The sequence below is a fragment of the Carcharhinus amblyrhynchos genome, chromosome 1 (genome assembly GCF_965287045.1).
Source record: "Carcharhinus amblyrhynchos chromosome 1, sCarAmb.v2.hapA, whole genome shotgun sequence".
Taxonomy (NCBI): domain Eukaryota; kingdom Metazoa; phylum Chordata; class Chondrichthyes; order Carcharhiniformes; family Carcharhinidae; genus Carcharhinus; species Carcharhinus amblyrhynchos.
In genome coordinates this window covers 153,468,942-153,491,112 of record NC_137324.1, presented here as the reverse complement: position 1 = coordinate 153,491,112, position 22,171 = coordinate 153,468,942, and the positions used below count along the sequence as shown (strand labels likewise).

The following is a 22,171-nucleotide window of genomic DNA, read 5'->3' as shown; positions in this document are numbered from 1 at the left end:
TAAAAAAAAGAACAATTTGGGGTAGGAGTTGGAAGTTGCAAAGTCACAAATTGATTAAATTTACACTGCACTGTCATTAGTCTCGCAAATAGAGGAGCTCATCATTAACATTCCCACCAGTTACGGACTTAACAAATCTATTTTATAGTGATAATATAACTCAGCAGGTACAGCTGCTATTTCACTTGTTAATGAAATGATTTATGGTTTGGATATGCTATTTAACCAGAAAAAGGGCCAACTGAATGTGTGGAGACTTGCAAGTCATAATTTGTTCCTGGAGGTTTTTTAAAAACAACCTTACTTTGCCTTTCTCTTTCCCATTTGACTTTTAAATCAACCCACTTTCTTGTCCATCCATTGCTCGATTTTTTTTCTCTATTTTTAAACTGGTTAATGTAGACCATTATTCACCAAGGTCCCAGATGGCCCTTTAAGTGCAATCAACTTGCACTTCCAGCAGCTTGTGGCACAAATTGGAGCTGAAAGGCAAAGGGAAAGAAAAATCTGATTCAAAGCACCAAACATCAGATGCAGTACTCCAGCAAAATTTGGGTTATTCAAATTCAGCCCTTTACGAATTTTTATGCTCAAATTGAATAATTTCAGTACAGATGAATTAGGGCATACAATACCAATATCAACTAGATTATATATAATGGTTGAATGTAAAGCAATCCATTTGAATGAAACCACAAGAGGACTTTGGTTTCAGGTTGAATTATTCCTATTTTCTGCACAATCCATTTGTTTGGCTGGATGATCAGTCGGTACCAAACTATACACCCTTGTCAACTATGAATTGGGTTGTTACTGGCCACATTAATTCAACACAAGACTGTTACAGCTAGGGGGTTATCTTCATGCATTTTGTTTGGACCACCATCCAGACAGAATAAAAAGCTAGATGGCCACAAGGCTATATAAAACCTGTTGGATAATCAGTAAGAACGACAGTCCAAGTGATGCAGAGGCATGGCACAACAACGTGCTGCTGATTTGCTGGTCATAATGTGGGCCAATGATTCCGTAAATGGATGTTTGATCTCTCTAGCTACGTTAACTAAATATGGTTTAAAAACGTTTTGCTCAAAAAGTTGATTTATCAGTGGACACACAGAGCTGCAGTTGAGTTTTAAAAATGAGATCTTGGAACATGGGTAATAGTAAGAAAGAATTTCTTAGCAATCCCTAGTTACCTCTAGATAGTAAAGGTCCTTGAACTGCAATCCTAGTGGTTATATATGTGTTAGGTAGAAATTCAAGAATGATCAAACAATAAGGAAGGAATGATAATGCATATTCAAGTCAGGATCGTGTGTAACAGAAGAAATAGTGTTCCCATGATGTTGTTTCTTGTCCTTTGTGTAAAGGTACACAACTAGAAGGTATTATTGAAGCAAGCTTGCAGAACCACAGCAGCATATCTGCTTCATAGTGCATACTGCAGCTACATAATGCTAAAGGAGCATGGATTCTGAACTGAGTGGCATCCAAATGGTCTGCTTTGCCCTCAATAGCTGAGGCAAATATTCAAACAATCCTAGCTTGAATAGGAAAGGAGCTGTGTGGTCATGGGGCGAACCACCCATTACAATCAGTTTCTAACCAGTTGGTCCAGTTAACCTTTGGTTGACAGTAACTTGTATTTATAGTTATTTAAATTGTATTTATTTTATTTTCAGCCACAATGGTGTTGTAGGCCAAAAGTGGTTAGCCTTGTTGCTGGAAATAGTTATTGTGGAGCACTTGAATGTTACCTGCCTCTTTTCAGCTCAAGTATGAATGCAGGTTGCCCAAGTCTTGTAGTCTGCACAGGCCACTTCATTATCAGGAGTTGTGAACAGAGCTGAATACTAGAATTATCAGCTAATTGCCCTGCTCCTGACCTTATGGAAGAAAGAAGATTGTTGAAGCCGCCTAGGATGTAATTATAAGGGATCCTAGTAGTGATGTCCCAGAGCTGTGATCACTAATCTCCAAAGCCAACCATATTTTTACGCAACAACTATTACCCTAGCTAGTTTCTCATTAATCCTTACCTAGAATTCCATGGAATCGTATTTGGTAAAATGGTGTCTAGACCTTAAGAGCAGCTACTCAGAACTCTTCAATGGTAATCAGCTGCTGCGTCCACAACCTAGAGCTGGAGCAAAGTGACTCCAGCAAAACAAACGAAAACAAGCATCCTCTAATTTATTGGTGAGCCAGTGCTTCTGTTGACAATTGATACTCCACCCTCCGTTTCAGTGATGTTTGGAGCAGGCTAATCATTAATTAGCTGATCAGATTTGTCCTAATTTTATGGATAGGACATATCTGAACAATGTTCTATATTGTCAGGTAGCTACAAGTGTCATAGTGCATTGATTAGCATGGCAACAGAACTGACTATTAATTGCCAGCATTTTGTATTTATTACACTCAGGTAAAGCAGAATCTCTGGAGAAACAATTGTGTTTCAGGTCAATTAACTTTCATCAGAACCAGCTACCTCTAGTGTGGAGATCTTCAGCATCACAGCCAACGTCATCATGATCCATGGCCTTCATTGTGTTTAATGTACTTGGATGATTCTTAATATCATGTGGAATGCCCCAAGCGTGGATGGATATTAGCATCTATGATGGCAGAAATTTTGGGAAGATGTAAAGTAGGATTGTCCACTTGGTATTTTGGCTAAAAATAGTTGTAAACTCCATCCATTAAATTCTGAGTTTTGCCAGTCATTATACAGACAAGTTCATGAAGCCTCCATCTTTCTTTATTAGCCTGAGTGATATGGTTACCAGAGATGTACTCTGGGTGGTGAGACTATTTAATATTTATATATAGGCAGTTAGCATTCAGGTGGCCATATTTTAAAACGTTTGGTGTTGTTCCTGGTATGCCCCAACCATGAACCAGGGTTGACCTAGTGTGATGGTAGAGTCTGTGGCATATATGGATTCAGGATTTTTAAAATAGGAATAAACAGGTCATTTTCAGGTTGATGGGTTTCAATTAGTGGCATACTGCAAGAATCAGTACTTTGGATCTACCCAAGCTTACCAAGGTCACAAAAGTTGGTTGGAAAACTAAGATTGGAGGGGAATAGTAAAATTATTCAGACTGGTTAAATGTGCAAGAGTATAGAAAATGAATAAAAAGTGGAGAAATAAAAGTTAGCCACGAGTAAAAACAAATAGAAAAGCATAACCATTTCTAAACAGAGATTGGGAAAAGGAAGCATTAGAGACTGCCCAGAGAGAGAGACAAGAGGGCAAGAGAAAGGGTGAGAGCGAGGAAAGAGACAAGGAAGAGTGCAAGAGAGCAGAGACAAGGAAGAGGGTGAGATTAAGAGGGTCAAGTGCAATAGACAGTAATTTTTTAGGCTCACATGACCACAGCCATGCATGAAACCTAAACTGCACCCCACCACTGGTGGTTTGACCCTTCCAATGGAAGGGGATATATGCAGCAGTCTTAGGAGTGTGATCAATGATATTACAAGTATAACTAATTTAGGTTAACATCTAAAGTTTATCAGATAAGTTGCTCTGGTTCAATGAGGGTGACTAAACAGTTGATCGGACTGTGTTTTAATGAGAGTCATTGCATTGGAGCTACAACTGATCAACAAAGCCAAAATTCTGTGGATGCTGGAAACGGCAACAGAAAAAGTTGGAAATACTCATGTCAGGCGCAGTGGGGAGAGAAACAATATTTCAGGTCAATAACTTTATCAGTCACTGACTGAATGTTAACTGTTTTGCTTTCTCCACAGATACTGACTAACCTGCAGTGTATTCCCAGCTTTTTGTTTTTACTCATTTGAGCAGGAGTTTTACAATTGAATAGTTTGCCATTCCACTGCAGTAGTGGCAATAAGCACCTACAATGTATGATTTTTATTCAGGAGTCACTATAGATAGGGGTAAATCAGTTAAGCAGCTTTTTGACAGTTTCTGGTCTTGCTCACATATTAAACAGATTTATAACTAGCCATAAACTCAACCTTGGGTTATTAGGCAAGTACTACAAATACCATGGTAACATGTTACAAAAACTAGAATCAATTTGGCACTCATGGTAGATAAACTTGAAGAACCTTGAGCTTGTAAGTAACAGGACAAAAGGGATAAGCTCCTACTATTTAGACCTTAACATCTTTGCAATAGCATATGATTCCTATGATCTGTTAACCCACGTTGTACGCAAGTTTGGTCTGGGATTGCACTTCAAAACTTTGACAGGAAATACAAAAAGCTTGTTAATCAACATACCTTCAAAAGAATGAAGACAATACTTGAGGTACCCAATATTTTTCCTCAACTACGTACAGTGCACTAGAGCAAAGTACAGAATTTCTTGAATTTCATCTTGGCAAAAGTCAAAATGCTCATCATCTCGAGCAGTTAGATTAAGGCAACAGTTCTTTACATAATGATGTCCCCGAGGAAGCTACTTCTGAAGAAGAATTATTCACTACCATCCAGCGGGTAAATAATTTCCTGGCAGTTGACTGCTGGTACAATCTTTATAAACTAAATCTAGGATAGTTTTGAGATTTTGCTGGCGTTACTTCAATCCAACCTACCGAAATCACACAGTCTGTCACTGGCTTCTTCAGTGCATTTTCTGAAGTTTCTTTAAGTTTAGTTAGTAACATCCCTGTAATTTGTTCAATAGCAAAAATTCTTTCTTCATTCATGTATTGCACCTGTAAGAAAATTAAGCTACATTACTTAAATTTTAAAAAACTGCAGAGGACAGAAATGGCAACATAGTTTTATTACTTTACTGTAGCTCAGAGATCAAGATATTGTCCGTCATATTTGTCTGGAGACAGATACAAGATGCATTTACCATGATTACTTAAATTGAATATTCTGAGTAGATTTAAAAGTTACAATCCACATATTCTAAATAAACTGCTCAAAGTCAAAGATTTTCACTCCCTTTTAAGGATTTTCCTCTGAAAGGAGAAGGAATATTTCTACAAACAAATGTCTACATTTCAAAGATAATTTATTAGTTGCAAAGTGCTTTGGGATACCCTGAAAACATGAAAGATATTGTGATTATTGTACAGCAGACAGGTCCAATAAACATCTAATTTATTCAAGCATACAAGTGTTCAAAAATTAGCTCGTATTTCAAAAAACTCAGTCGTTCAATGCCAGTCTCACAGACCCCTCAGCCCACTCATGTTTCTTCATCAACAGTGACAAATTGGCAAGGGGGAAGGAGCACCATCCCTATCCTGATAGCTTGACTATCAACGAACACTAGCAATATATTTCAAAATTCTTATTTAAGTTCCACTTTAAGATACATTTCCATTACAAATACAACTTACTTTGATTCCAACACTATCACTCGGCATCTTTTGAAGCTCATATAGAAGTCTGTTCTTTTCTGCTTGCACAAATGGGTCATCAAAAACTCTCCCGTGCATCCGCTTAAAGCCTTGCACAGTATTCTTTGCATTGGTCACAATCTGTAAATAGAAATATTCTAATTACTGCAATTTGCAATGCAACACCATCACACAAGCACCATAAATGCAGTACTTCAGAATATGCAAATCTCAGGTAAATATGGCAAACCAAACAATGGTATTATATTCTCAACAATAATTTAAAATAAGGTTGTTTCTGTAAAACTGCTTCAGTTTTCAAAACAAGAAATTAATTGATATGCATTGCAAAATTAGTCATTGCAATGAATTCATACCAGAGAAAATTATTTAACGAGTGACGCTTTAAACACTTGGATGATAATATTTATATTATAGGTTAATATTCAATGGTTCCAATGGGTTAATTGTACCTTTTACCCATCCCCCATTTTAGAAAACTGATTCCTGAATTTGACATGCAAAAGATAGCATGCACTGCTGTGAATGCTCCAATGTTAAGAGCCAGTCTCAAATTAGTTACATCCATAATTAGATATCAATAACGCTGTTGGAGACAAGGTTCTGCAGGAAGATTTTAAGGAGCTAGGAAATAATTCTTTTTAAAAGGATTAGTCTTTGGGGTGCCTCCTGATGCAGTATGGTAGCAAGTACAGAAAAATAGGCAGATGCTCACAACATACTGGCCCTCCCTGTCTCAAATTTTGCAGAGGGATGGGGGAAAGCTGTGTGGTGGTATTGAGCAATCCGCCTGTCTTTCAGCCTATTGAAGCTCATTAGTAGCTAAATGTCTCATCCTGCTCCCACCACTATCTTACCTGCACAGAGTTCCACAACGTTGGAGAAGCCTGGCTGCTTCTGCTGCAGTGACTGCTGAAGCAAGGATGGTGGAGTTATCTCCTTTGTAGGATTCCTATGCCTCTCAGAGGCACCTCCTCCCCAAGCTCATTGCTCCCCATGCCCTGATTCTCTAGTGTCCCGATGTCACTCTCGCAGACCCCTCATTCCACTCCCCAGGGACTGCATCAAAATCGGCATTGTCAGGACTGCCTGCAATACCAGCAGTTACCACTACTCCCACCTGATGTTGGTGCCAGAGATGCTGGCTTCCGATTGGCTGTCAGTGCTTAAGGCAGCACCCTACCTTCCTAGGTAGGGGAAAGATATCTCACCTTGAAGCAATTAACACAATTAACCAAGAGGCAGTCAACTTCATAGGAGTTGATTTTGCCATCGACATTTTAGCTGGGTGATATGGGAGGCACTTGTGAAATCCAGCTCATGATATAGTGCACCCTGTTGGAATTGGTTTCTGCTCTACAACAGGGAGGAAGTGAGCTGTTGGAGTGTATCTGACGAATATCTGCTGTGGACAAGGTCTATTTTCCAAAGGTTTAAAATAATACTGGAGTTTGAGATATTAATACATAAAAAAATTGAATAAAACAAACAACAAAAATCAATAAGTATGTCAAGAAAGGCGATTTGTAAAGGCATGTGGGAGCTCATAGACACCAGTGTTATTACAGGGAAAGCACGTCAGCAGTAATTGTTTGTAGTTTGAGAAGCTTCGGCTCAGCTATTGAGCTGGAAACTGAGATGCAGATACGCCAACACATCAGGAAAGGCTGAGTTAACCAGATGCTTTGTTTCAGGATGCACTCACATCCCTTAGGATAGGATTTTCTGGTTTGGGAAGTGGTCAAGGAGAGTGAGACTGCAGCAGATGCAGGCAGAGGGACCCAAGGGCACAAGTGTAGTACTGTAGTATTGCGGTCCATGTAGGCACCAATGGTATAGGCAGGATGAGGAAGGAGGTTTTACATAGTCAGTAAGAGGAGTTAGTCACCAAGTTAAGCAGAATCTCAAAGGTAACAATTTATGGAGCCCTGTGAAAATTGACAGGACAAATAAGATTATGAAATGAACAAGTGGTTCAAAGACTGGTATGGGAAAGTGAGTTCCAGGTCATGGGCACCAGTTGTCAGGGAATTGGAATCTGTACGATTGGGACCAACTGATCCACGTTGGGGCTGATGTTCCAGCGAGCCACATAATGAAGGAAGTAGGGAGCTGTCAACTAAATAAGGGGCAAGGGATCAAATTTGGGAAGACGTGGTAAGTCAAAGAGTAGAGATGAGGCAAGTGGGAAATGATAAACAGACCATGACAGGAAGAGATGGAGAGTACAAATCTAAGAGGAAATCAACATGCAAGGGTAGAGGCTACAAAAACTAAAAGTTCTCTATCAAAATGCACATAACGTTTTAAACAAAAGAGACGAACTGCTAGTGCAAAAATAAATTAATAATTATGATCCGATAGCTATCATAGAAACATGGCTACACGATGGCACAGATGAGACCTGAATACTTAAGTGTATGTGATATTTCTGTTAACTAATGATAGCATTAGCACATTGGAGAGGAATGATCCAATTTCAGGAAGCCAGGACGTAGAAGCAATTTGACTTGAGACAAGAAATTACAAGACACAAAGTCAGTTGTGGGAGTGAAGTACAAGCTCCCTAACTGTAACTCGGCATTAGGGCAGAGTATAAAAGGAGATAATGGGAGCTTGTCAGAAAGCCACTGCAATAATCATGGGGGATTTTACTACATATAGATTGTAAAAGATGGGAAAAGATAGCACAGGTGAGGAGTTCATAGAATGTTTTTGGGCTAGTTTCTCAGGTGAGAACATTCTGATACCAACCAGAGGGCAGACTATACTAGACCAGTTACTGTGCAACGAGATATGATTGATAACTTCAGTGGAAGCATCTCTAGGTAGCAGCAATCATAACATGAGAAGAAGAGTGGGTCTAAGGCCAGTTTTTTAAAAAAAATGTTATCAAAGCAGAGCTAGACTGAACTAGCAACTGTGCTTAAAGGATAGAGCAACAAATGTTCAGTGCCAGACATTTTAAGGGATAGAATCATAGATTCCTACAGTGCAGAAAGAGGCCCTGCGGCCCATCGAGTCTGCACCAAACAATCCCACCCAGGCCCTACCCCCATACATTATACCCACTAATCCCTCTAACCTACACATCCCTGGACATTAAGGGGCAATTTCTTGGCATGGCCAATCAACCTAACCCGCACATCTTTGGACTTTGGATATTTCAGAATATATAGAATAGATGCACTCCAATGAGAAAGAAAAATCCTAACAGGAGGGCCCATCATCTATGGTTAACGAATAAAGTTAAAGGCAGCATTAAACATAAAAGAAATTATTAGTGCAAAGACGAGTGGCATGTCAGAAAATTGGAAAGAATAGAAAGAAACATCAATAAAGAGTAAAACTAGAATACAAAAGAAAGGCAGCCACTAATATAAAGATGAAAATGAGTTTCTATAGATATTTAAATAAAAAAAAGTTAAGTAAACACTTCTCATAGAAAGTATATCTGGGGAATTGGTAATGGAAAGGAGGACTACAGCAATGAGTTAAACAGGTATTTTGCATCTGTCTTCATGACAAGTTAACATTCCAGAAATTGCTGTAAATCATGGAGTAGAAGGGAGGGAGGAACTCAGGAAAATTTCGGTGGTATGAGCAAATTGTTGGATTTGCAGGATGACAAATCCCTTAGTCTGCATGGACTTCACCCCAAAAGTCTTGAAAGAAGTGGCTATATGAGATAGATGCATTGGTTTTAATTTTCCAAAATTCGCTAGATTCTGGAAATGTTGTATTAAATATAACTCCTTTGTTCAAAAAGACAAAGCAGGAAATAAACAGCCAATTAGACTAACATCTGCAACATGAAAGATGTTAGAAGCCATTATCAAAGATGACATAGCAGAGCACATGGAAAAGAATCAAAGTAATCAGACAGTGTCAACATGGCTTTGTGACAGGGGAATCATGTTTAACCAATTTACTGGGCTTTGAAGGTATCATAAGGATAAAGAAACATGGTAGTTAGATTTCCAGAAGACATACTAAAGTGCCACATTAAAGGTTGTGTAAAATTAAAGCTCATGGTTTAGAGGGTAACATAGGCATGGAGTTGGCACAAATGCGTCTTTTTCTGGTTGGTAGGATGTGATAAAAGCTATGCTACAGGGATCATTACTGAAGACTCAACTTTTTACAATTTATCCAAACGATTTAGATGGACTAAGTATGATTGCTAAATGTGTTGCACCACAGTTATGATGTACATAAGAACTAGGAGCAGGAGTAGGCCATTTGGCCCCTCGAGCCTGCTCTGCCATTCAATAAGATCATGGCTGATCTTTTTGTGGATTCAGCTCCACTTACCTGCCTGCTCACCATAATCCTCAATTCTTTTACTGTTTAAAAATTTATCTATCCTTGCCTTAAAAACATTCAATGAGGTAACCTCAACTGCTTCACTGGGCAGGGAATTCCACAGATTCATAACCCTTTGTGTGAAGAAGTTCCTCCTCAACTCAGTCCTAAATCTGCTTCCCCTTATTTTGAGGCTATGCCCCCTACATCTAGTTTCACATGCCAGTGGAAACAACTTCCCCCTTCAGTCTTCTCTATTCTCTTCACAATCTTATGTTTCTATAAGCTCTCCCCTCATTTTTCTGAATTCCAATGAGTATAGCCTCAGTCTGCTCAGTCACTCCTCACAAGCCAACCCCCTGAACCCTGGAATCAACCTAGTGAATCTCCTCTGCATCCCCTCCAATGCCAGTATATCCCTTCTCAAGTAAGGAAACCAAAACTGTACACTACTCCAGCTGCGGCTTCACCAGCACCTTGTACAGCTGCAACATAATCTTGCTCTTTTTAAACTCGATTCCTCTAGCAATGAAGGACAAAATTCCATTTGCCTTCTTAATTATCTGCTGCACCTGCAAACCAACTCAGATTTCTGCACAAGGACACCCAGGTCCCTGTGCACAGCAGCATGCTGCAATTTTTTACTGTTTAAAGAGTCCATTTTGCTGATATTCCTACCAAAATGGATGACCTCACATTTACCAATGTTGTAGTCCATCTGCCAGACCCGCATCCATTCAGATTATCTATATCCCTTTGCAGACTTTCAGCGTCCTCTGCACACTTCGCTCTTCCACCCATCTTAGTGTCATGTGACGTGATCCACTTGATCCCGAACTCCAAATCATAAACAACTGCAGTCCCAACACGGACCCTAAAGCACACCACTAGTCACTGATCGCCAACCAGAAAAACACTCATTTACCCCCACTCTTTGCTTTGTTAGTTAACCAATCCTCTATCCATGCTAATACATTACCCGTAACATTGTGCACCTTTATCTTATGTAGCTGTCTTTGGTGTGGCGCTTTGTCAAATGCCTTCTGGAAATCCAGATACACCACATACATAGGTTTTCCATTATCCACTGCACATGTAATGTTCTCAAAGCATTCCACCAAATTAGTCAAACATGACCTGCCCTTCATGAACCCATGCTGCGTCTTACCAATGGGACAATTTATATCCAGATGTCTCGTTATTTCTTCCTTGATAAATTCAAGCATTTTCCCTACTACAGAAGTTAAGCTAACTGGCCTATAGTTATCTGCCTTTTGTCTACCTCCTTTCTTAAACAGTGGCGTCACATTTGCTGTTTTCCAATCTGCAGGAACCACCCCAGAGTCGAGTGAATTTTGGTAACTTACCAAATGTAAAAAAGTAAATTGTGAGAATGTAAGATGGCTACAAAGACATGGGTTGTGAGTGGGTAAAAATCTGGCAAATGAAATATAACGTGGGCAGATGTGAAATTGTCCACTTTGGCAGGAAGAATAAAAAAGCTCATTATCTAAACATTGAGGGACTGCAGAACCGAGATGCAGTGTGTCTTGGTGCACAAATCACAAAAGGTTAGTATAGGAGGAACAGCAAGCAATTAGGAAAGCTAATGTTATTGTTTATTGTGTTGGGAATTGATTACAAAGAGCTTATGCTTCACTTGCACAGGCCATTGCTGAGACCATATTTGGAATACTGTACACAGTATAGATCTCCTTGTTTAAGGAAAGATGCAAATATGTTACAAGCAGTTCAGAGGTTTACCAGACTAATATCAGGAATGGACAGGCAGTCTTAAGAAGAAAGGTCAGAGAGGTTTGTTTCTTGTTTATTGGAGTTTGGCAGACAAAGAGACGACTTGATTGAAATCTTGATCTTCAGAGAATTGACAGGGTGGATGTCGAGAAGGTGCTTTTTCTTGTCACAGAATCTGGAACTAGGGGTCACTAATTAAAAACAATGGGTTGCTCATTTAAGATAGACAAGGAGAATTTTTGAGGGTCATGGGTCTCTGGGACTCTTCCTCAAAAAGCAATGGAAGCAGTCTGAATATTTTTAAGGTTATAGCTAAGTATAGTATTGATCAACAAGAGGATGAAAAGTTATCAGGAGTAGGCAGGAATGTGGGGTTGAAGTTATAATTAGATCAGCCATTATCTTATTGAACGGTGGAGCAGGTTTGAAGGACTGAATGGTCCATTCCTGCTCCAAATTTGTATGCAAGGTGAAATTTGGACCAAGTTTTAAATTTTATTAAGCTGGTGTGATTTAAGTTATTCAAGTGTAAATCAGTGTCAGAGCTGGAGGTATTCAAGCAGGAGAGAGAGTTTAAAATAAATATTTTGGTAAGAAAAAAGTTGGAACTCCCAAATCTAGACCCAATTAGATGTCAAAGAATGTACTGAGTAGGATAAGGCAAAGAGGGAAGTTCACATCAGATAATGAAGACTCAGTACTGTTACAGGTCTAGAAATTCAAATGCAAAATTACAAAAGCAAAGAGAGGAACTAAAAAAAATTGCAAATAGAGTGAAGAATTAAGGAAGGCAAAGTGTAATAACTACATCAAGAACAACAGAATGAAGGAAAGTGTATAGTTGAATAGAGACCAAAAAGATGCAGCACGGTGGCAGTGGTTAGCACTACTGCCTCAGCACCAGAGATCTGGGTTTGATTCCTGGCTTGGGTCACTGTCTGGGTGGAGTCTGCACGTTCTCCATGTCTGCATTGGTTTCCTCTGGGTGCTCCGGTTTCTCTTACAGTCTGAAAGATGTGTTGATTAGGTGCATCGGTCATGCTAAATTCTCCCTCAGTGTACCCAAACAGGTGCTGCAGTGTGGAGTCATGGGGATTTTCACAGTAACTTCATTGCAATGTTAATGTAAGCCTACTTGTGACAAAATAAATAAACTTTAAAACTTTCAAAATGGAATCTGGGTATGGTGGAAGGTTTAGGCATGGCCCTTGAATACTTTGCCCTCATCTTCACAAGAGAAGAAAGATGCAGACATTGTAGTTAATTAGTACTATGAAATATCAAGTTGCCAGGAATGGAAAATTTTAGCTATTACGTAAGGATGGGTGGCCAGGGTTAATGGAGGTATATAAAATTAAGGACCCATTTTCCCCATTAGGGAAGAGAATAACCATGAGGGTACAGATTTAAAGACATTGGAAGAGAACTGGAAGGAAGCGGAAGACAAATGTTCTCACCAAGTGGAGAACCAGGGACTGGAGCTCATTGCTTGAAATGGTGGAAGAGACAGAAATCCTCATTAAACTGAAAAGAAACTTGAAAATGCACCTGAAGTGTTGTAACCTACATGGCTATGGACCAGAGGGATTAGTTTAAGTTCATTATTAGTGTCACAAGTAGGCTTACATCAACAGTGCAATGAAGTTATTGTGAAAAATCCCCTAATTGCCACACTCTGGCGCCTGTTCAGGTACATTAAGGGAGAATGGCCCATGTACCTAATCAACGCATCTTTTGGACTGTGGGAGGAAACCCAAACTGAAGAGGAAACATGGGGAGAATGTGCAGACTCCGCAAAGTGACCTAAGCTGGGAATCAAACCCAGGTCCCTGGTGCTGTGAGGCAGCAGTGCTAACCACTCTGCCACCAAGCCACCCAGATTAGGGTGGAAGGTTCAATTAGCTAGTTAGACAAGACTGAATGGCTTCTTTCCATGCCCAAGTTTATGCTGCTGTAATTTAGAGGGAAGTTTATATCTACATTTAAGTGACTATTGAGCCAATTACCCAAAAATCATTTCTCTTTCCTCAAATACAAGATAATGGAGGATTGACATCACATGTGACAAAAGTGCAACTGTCAAATTTCAGGTGTCAGCAGACTTGTAAGCTTGTCATCACCCAGTCATACTGTTGGGTGGGGGTTTTATTTGGAGTTGTAGGGGCAGGGAGATGCCAGTTTGTTCTAGATTGGCTTCCAAAACCATTCACTGATGTTAAAAAGCTGTGGGGGAAATTAATATTTTTAAGGAATATTTATGGTTTTAACCATACATTAAATGCAGCACAGCCACTCAAATTTCCATTAAAGTGCATCAAGGAAAAGGTGTGCACGTTATATTTTTGTATTAAATCTGCACTCCAATTAAGTGACGTGGTACTATATATTTGCCCCTTAAGCACACCAAATATTTTCATAGACCTGTATTTGACTCAAGTTTAAATATGCTACAGTCTGGGAAAGTTAAAAAGCAGCTGAGCTGTTTTGATAGGAAATTGTCTAGACAGTGTATAGCTTTACTATACCTGGGCCTTGGCAGCTGCTCCAATTGCCCGATTCTTGGTTCCCAATGATATACAAGCCCTGGAGAAAAACAAATGTAGTATTCATTAATCTATTGTTTTTCTTTGGTTAAACAAAATATATTTCAGATATCCAAATTCTAAAAATGACAATATATGTAAGTAACTACATGAGTACCCCAAACCCTGATCAAAGAAACAACATGCAACTTTTCCTGGACTTTGCTCGGTTTTCCTTATTGCTGAGAATACAGGCATCAACTGCACAAACATAATTCATTCTATTGGTTAATCAAGTCTGCTGTTCATTGCAACAAATATGTTGACATGCCAATCTTGGGCATTGTAGCAAGAGTTGATGTCAATGGTGACGCGCTTAAATCCAGATTTGTTTATAACCTCAAAATAACCAAGATGTTCAATCACATCCTAAATTTAATTGAAAACTTCATTAATTTCTGTTCATTTGGTGTGTGGGTGATTAGTGTAAATATCTTGTGTTAAAGCCCTATGTTGGAGATCTGAGCACAATCTAAAATGACATTTGAGCAGTACTGAAACAGAATGTTTGGGCAAACAGCACTGCATCAGAGTAGCATAATGGTTTTTTTGAAATACTGAAGAGAGGAGTTCTTTCAATACCTCAGGCAATATTTAACCCTCATCCAACATGACAAATACATTCTGATCATTCATCTCGTGTGTGCAAGGAATGGTTGCTCCATATCCCTACATTACAATTGGTCAAATTCAAGTGTGACAGAAGCATGTCCATACAGAAACTTCCCTTTAAGCATCATCTTGATTACCTTTAATCTCCAATTAAATATATATTAAGATTCTGAATGTCATGAAGTTCCACCAGCAAACAGCCTTAATATGTATGGACAAGTCAGAGGCATAACACTAATTTAGAGGAACTCACAAAACTACACTTGGGCATTGGCCAGCAACTTTTGTTTTCTTCAAAGGTAGACTGGAAAAATCAAGCAACTTTCAGAGATCTATTAAAATGCCACAACATTGTTGTAGCGAAGGAAAAAAGAAAATGGAAAGGATAAAGATATTTAGCGGCAGTATAAAATCAACCATGCCCAGATAGGATATGAGGGAAGCAGGGGTGAAAACAATTACAATCTTTAGATCCTTCTTGGATTTTCAAAGGATGTTTGAAAAAGTGCTACAATGGGCAGCATGGTGGCACAGTGGTCAGCACTGCTGCCTCTCAGCGCCAGGGACCCAGGCTGAATTCCAGCCTTAGGTGTCTTCTGCGTGGAGTTTGAACATTCTCCCACGTCTGCATGGATTTCCTCTGGGTGCTCCGGTTTCTTCTCCCAGTCCAAAGAAGAGCAGATTAGGTGCATTGGGCATGCAAAATTGTCCCTCAAGCGTCCCAAGATGTGTAGGTTAGATGGATTAGCCATGGTAAACGTGCAGGATTACAAGGGATAGGGCCTGGGTAAGGCACACTGACAGAGTCAGTGCAGACTCAATAGGTCAAATGGCCTCCTACAGAACTGTAGGGGTTTTATGATTCTACTATTAGTTAGCAAATCTGAAATCCATGGGATTAACGGAGCAGTGTGGATTCGATAATAGCTGAGAGAGAAAGCTGAAAACAGGAATGAATGGCTTTCTTGTTTGCATCACCATCCTTGATGATATAATGACCTGGGTTTAAATACATGGACATAATTACAATGTTTGTAGATCACACATCTTGAAAATATAAAGGGAGGAAACAAAGGACAGTCTGGAAAATGGACAGATACAATTTAATGGGCAGCGATGTGAAATGGTGATAGAAACCATTTTGGAAGAAAAAGGATAGGGGTCAGGAACAGAAAAATCTGAAGTTTCACATATAAATCTATGAAGATGGCAGGACAAGTAAAATAAAATGGTACCTTAATAGGAGCATGGGGTTCAAAAGCAAGGAAACAATGCTAAATGCACCAGGTACACTTCAGCATATGGCACCAAATCTGGACATCAGTTCAAAGCCTTCAAAGATAAAGAACTGTACCAGGAATGATGGGTGTTTGTCGTCTAAAGATATCAGACTAATTGGGCACTGTTCTCCGACAACATTTAATGGAGTAAAAAAAATGAAACCATTTTTGCGAGGAGAGTAGGTAATTGTTTTTGATAAGAGAGGGGATTAAGGGTTATGGGGAGAGGGCGGGAAAGTGGAACTGAGCCACGACAGATCAGCCATGATCTTATTGAATGGCGGGGCAGGCTCGAAGGGCCAGATGGCCTACTCCTGCTCCTATTTCTTATGTTCTTATCACAGGACAAGATATCCAAGGGGGAAGATACAGAATTAAAACAAAGAAATTCTGGAATGCAACGTGGTGAAAGCAGGCTCAGCAACAACCAGTAAATATACCCAAAAGAAATATGGAGAAAAAACAACAGTGGAATAATTGGTAGTACTTCAGAGAGTAATCACATGCAGGATAGGCCAAATGATCTTTCAGTAATGTATGATGATTCTATTATGTTCAAGTTTCTTCATGTCTGCGGGTATGACACTTTTGATTCCATAGACCACAAATTAAGAGCACACAAAATGACTAACGAAATGCCATTTGGCCCATCTTAGCTCTGATTCAGAACCATAACTGTCACCCACTCCAACCGAATAATTCCACTGGTAAATACTGTTCATTTGACAAATTGATCACATAGCAAAACTGTAATATCAGTCCAAAATTTGCCATTCTGGTTTAAAAATAGACCTGTCCTAATATTTTTAATTTTAAAAGCATCCAAAAAGATCAGATGTCAGCCAGTGTCTTTCAACACTGAAGAAAGTCACTCTCTCCAGTCTTTACTCAAAAGATTTCAAAACTGGGGACTGTGGACAAGTCCCCAGGACCGGATGGAATGCATCCGAGGGTTCTGAAAGAAATGGCGGAGGTGATAGTGGATGCCTTGGTGGTTATTTTCCAGACGTCGCTGGATTCCGGGGAAGTGCCGGATGATTGGAAAACGGCTAATGTTACGCCGTTGTTTAAGAAGGGTGCCAGGCAAAAGGCGGGGAATTATAGGCCGGTTAGTTTAACGTCTGTGGTAGGTAAAATGTTAGAATCTGTCATTAAGGAGGAAATTGCGAGGCATCTTGAAGGGAGTTGCTTGATAGAGCAGACGCAGCATGGTTTCGTTAAAGGGAAGTCGTGTCTGACAAATTTACTGGAGTTCTATGAGGATGTGTCTAGGGCGGTGGATAGAGGAGAGCCGGTGGATGTGGTCTTTCTAGATTTTCAGAGGGCGTTTGACAAAGTACCTCACAAGAGGTTATTGCAGAAGGTCGAAGGACGTGGAGTTGGGGGTAGGGTGTTAGCGTGGATAGAGGATTGGTTGTCAAATAGGAGGCAGAGAGTGGGGGTCAATGGGTGCTATTCGGATTGGCGGATGGTGACTAGTGGAGTGCCCCAGGGGTCGGTGCTGGGGCCTCAGCTTTTTACCATTTATATAGATGATCTGGAGGAGGGAACCGAGTGTAGGGTGTCGAAATTTGCTGATGACACCAAGATTGGGGGAACGGCAAATTGTGCGGAGGGTGTGGAGAGTCTGCAGAAGGATCTAGATAGGCTGGGCGAATGGGCCAGGAAATGGCAAATGGAATTTAATGTTGGCAAGTGTGAGGTGGTCCACTTTGGTAGGAAGAATGGTAGGAAGGACTATTACTTACGGGGCGAAAAACTGCAGCAGGCGACGGTGCAGAGGGACCTCGGGGTCCTTGTGCATGAGTCGCAAAAACCCAGCTTGCAGGTGCAGCAGGTGGTCAGGAAGGCGAATGGGATGCTGGCCTTCATAGCGAGGGGGATTGAATATAAAAGTAGGGAGGTCTTGCTGCAGCTGTATAGGGCATTGGTGAGGCCGCAGCTGGAGTACTGTGTGCAGTTTTGGGCACCGCACCTGCGCAAGGATATTTTGGCCTTGGAGGGAGAGCAGAGGAGGTTTACTAGGCTGATACTGGAGTTGAGGGGGTTGAGCTATGAGGAGAGGCTGAATAAACTAGGCTTGTACTCGTTAGAGTTTAGAAGAATGAGGGGAGATCTCATTGAGACTTATAAGATGATGAATGGGATGGATAGGATAGAGGTGGAGAGACTCTTCCCGCTCAAAAAAGACAGTAGGACTAGGGGGCACAGCCTCAAGATAAAAGGGGGGCGGTTTAGAACGGAGTTGAGGAGGAACTTCTTCACTCAAAGGGTGGTGAATCTCTGGAATTCTCTGCCCGTTGAAGTGGTGGAGGCTGCCTCGCTAAATATTTTTAAGACGCGGGTTGATGGGTTTTTGATAAGAGAGGGGATTAAGGGTTATGGGGAGAAAGCGGGAAAGTGGAACTGAGCAGCGACAGATCAGCCATGATCTTATTGAATGGCGGGGCAGGCTCGAAGGGCTAGATGGCCTACTCCTGCTCTTGCTCTTATTTCTTATGTTCTTATTCTAGTGGTACTTTGCACCATGTCTTAGGCTCATCATTGTACATCTGCAACCAGAAATAGCTAGCAGTAACAATGTAATCTGACCAGTGAAGTATCTCGAATATGCTGTCCTCAGACAGTTTTATCTGTAGATTTCAACTCTAAACTGCTAGGTTTGCTTACAATCCTTGCTGTATTTTGGACTCAGACAAGCTTCTTTCCACTATCTATCCAATTAATAAGACCGCCTACTTTCACCTCCATAATATTGCTCCTCTCAGCCTACATCAGCAAAGCTGTCACAAACCCTTATCCCCACCTTTGTTACTGTGGACTCAACTGCTTCATTGAACTCCTTGCAGACCCATCATCTTCCATCCTATATGGACTTAAGCTTATTCAAAACTCTGGCCGAATCTCCAATTCCTGTTCACCGACTGTGTCTGCGCTCACTCATCCATATTGGCTCAATGCTCCTTCACTATCACTGGGTCAAAATCCTGGAATTCCTTCTCCAGCAACACTGAGTAACTGCAACCACCAAAGGATACATCCCTTGAATGACAAAATTAAAATTAGGAAACAACCAAAACATTGAGATGCAAATGCCTGAGTTTGCATCGTCTAGAATCAGGAAGCTTAAGCCAAATAAGTACGGCCTTCGGACCATCAAATCAGAGGCCAAATACAAAAAAAATTCCAGTGAGAAGAACTGGGATGGGAATTAAAAAGGTGATGAGAGACATAAAATGCATAAACTACAGAAAAATTTATTTTAAGGTACCATTTGGGAATGAAATGTAAAAGATGCTACAGGGTTCAAACCAATAATATCAGGTAGTAAGCATACAGAATAAATCTACTGAAATTCAGAATACGGGATACAGTTTGTTCTGAACTGTGTTCATCCACAAAGGTTGACAAATACTCCATTGCACTTCCAATTTATGCCTAGTTTGAAGGGGTTTGGGGATTCCAGAGGTGAACTACTCACTTCAAAGTTGCATTTATATAGTGAATAAAAGCTATACTTTCGTAGTATAGTCATTATTTGGCACAAATATTACTTACTACTTACAAGCCCACTTCTGGCTGCCTGTAGAGATGACTGTTACATTATAAGAAATTTATACTAGATTGCTTGAAGTCTCACTTCACACATCCTTCATATCATCTGAAGGACTACAGCTTTTTTGGTGTTAGCCTCTGTTGTTGGAGATGTCTGCACAAAGTGCTTTGTTGCTAAATTTTCTGCTTCTCATTGGAACAGCTGCTTGCCCTGCACAGCTGAGTTAATCCTTTTCAGTTCCAGTGGGAACAGCAACAACCTATGAACAGAAGTATTTAAGATGCTCCGCTTTACAGTTTTGCCCCAAAATTGCACAATATTGCGAAGGCAATATAACAAGTCTTCAGAAAGCTTCAGAAGCTTCTGTCTGGCAAGTCAGGACAGAAATTGGTATTACACTTGGCATGATGTATTAGTATGCAACACCAATCTAAAACAAATATCAATCAAGACAGTTTTGATAAAGATGTCGATGTCTAAAATTCAGCTGACCAAGCTTCACCTTTTTGGTGGAAAAAGTGTTCCAGATTCCTCCTCCTTTCACCTGAACTGCTTTTTAAAATTCACTCTAGCTCCAATTTTAAAGATTGTTTCCTTAAATTGATGTCTAGGTCTACCATAAGCAGGAATAATCTTTTAGGCATATTACTCAATTAGATCACCCCATGATCTATAACTGGTCATCTTAATGTAATGCTTTTTGTCCCAGCATCACTCTGCAAAGCCAATGTACAGCATACAGATGCAACTGTCCAGATTAGGTCCAACTATAGCTTCATACAACTGTAGCACATCACTTTTTGCAGATGCAGAAAATGATATCAAACTTCTTTGCACTGAACTCTACCGGTTTTTAGCTACAGTCGAAAGCCTGTTTTCCAATCTTCAAACGATTTCAAATGGTGCAATTATGATGGCAAGCTGCCTAAATGTGGTTTTAACCAAGTGAGCAACTCAAGTAGTGATCAAAGACTTTAAAGTAAGGATTCCTCAGCTTGGATTGAGACACTATGCCCTCTGATGGCAGAATCTTGAGAATGCCAAACAGCAATTCAGCACCAAGCAATGTCGATATTAAGAATTCAGTGCCCTGAAAGGCTATGGATACTAGGACAATTGAAACTTGAAACTGACATTAGATTTTTGCTAGGTAAAAGTAAATAAAAAACGAGAAAACAGGTAGTTAAGTACACGTGCAGTATAGATCAAATAAAGAGGATAAAATTGAAGAACTATGTGATTCATTCCTTCTCTACATTCCGATTTTCAAGCACATGCAAGATAAATTCATTAAGATTGAATCATTTTGATAGCTGCCATTCACCCTCCTGCCTAATTACAATCATTTTTTTCATATGCTGCAGAGATCTGATTATGTATACGAACAGTTACAACGAGGACAGGGCAGCACAGTGACATTAGTAAGCCCTGCTGCCCCTCAGCGCAAGGGATCAAAGTTCGTTTCCAGTCTTGGGTCACTATGCGGAGTTTGCATGTTCTCCCCATGTCTGCGAGGGTTCCCTCCAGGTGTTCTGGTTTCCTATGACAATCCAAAGATACAGTTAGGTGGACTGGCTATGCTAAACTGCCCCTTAGTGTCTCAAGACGTGTAGTTTAGGACTATTAGCCATGAGAAATTACAGGGATTATAGGGGAAGGGCCTGGACGGGATGCTCTTTCGTAGAGTCGGCGGAGACTGGATGGGCTGGGTGTCCTCTTCCTGCGCTGTAAGGGATTCAATGAAGGACCGCCCAAGTTCATACAGAAAAATCGGGTAGTGGACAAGTTAATGAAGAAGGAGCGGGACCCTAACTGCAGAGGCCAAAGCGAACGCGAGCCGTTTAACGGATGGAAATAAATCTCATTCAAAGGCGTCATTTAAAAAGTGTGAAACGATCCGCAAATCGCACCCGGCCACTCAATGGGATTGAGAAATGTGTTGGGAGAGAGATGAGAAGGATGCTTCCTCCGGCCATTTGGCACTGATCGCAAGGCACTACCTGCCTGACTGAATGAACTAGTTCCACCCACCCCGTTCCTCAGCTTTCACACACATCCAAACCGGGCTGACCTGAAACTCGGCGCCCACCGGCGAGGGCGCGGAATACACAGGTATCAAATAAAGCCAACTTTAACAATTAAACGGGGTTCTAAAGGGACTGGGGGAGGGGGGCAGCGGAGGATGTGAAAAGCGGGCCAGTCAGCGCCACACCTTGCTGCAATGAGATCTGATCCCTTCTCATCGGCTCGGTCTCTCTCCCACTACACCAACCTAAGGCCGCCCGCTCCCCCCACTGAAGGGGGAAGGAGAGCAGGCCCAGCATCAAAGCGGAGTCACCTCCCCTCCCCGATCGCAACACTGTCCCAGCCGGGGTAAGCTTCAGCTCTTCCCCAGTTCCCCCCTTTTCAGCATACTGAAACCCCGGAGAGCCGGCTGCGGAATGCTCCAGGCCGCCGGTACTCACGGTGTACACCTGTCGCTGTACTCATTGGCGATAGTCTCGATGCCGCCGCTTCTCGCCACCGCGATATAGCAGTTCTGAAAACCCACGTCGAAGCCCACCACCGACATGATGATGATGACCACCCTTTCCTCGTTAAATCGGTTTGAAACAAGACCAGAGACCGTTAACGGGGCGCCGCGATTATTCTAACAAGCAGAGACCAACAACTCCTCCACCTCTCTCCTCAGCAGCCGCCGGTAGAAGGCTCCAGAACA

General features: G+C 40.9%; 1 protein-coding gene across 1 annotated transcript in view; it reads right to left on the bottom strand.

Moving 5' to 3' along the window:
• Positions 1–22,171, bottom strand: part of hspa4l (heat shock protein 4 like) — a 75,920-nt gene extending 53,749 nt beyond the window's left edge. The window contains exons 1-4 of the mRNA XM_080193772.1: positions 21,918–22,171; positions 13,948–14,005; positions 5,342–5,482; positions 4,580–4,702 (exon numbers count right to left, since the gene is read on the bottom strand). Coding sequence (XP_080049898.1) covers positions 4,580–4,702; positions 5,342–5,482; positions 13,948–14,005; positions 21,918–22,024 — 429 coding nt within the window. The 5' untranslated portion in view covers positions 22,025–22,171. The remainder of the gene's footprint in view (positions 1–4,579; positions 4,703–5,341; positions 5,483–13,947; positions 14,006–21,917) is intronic.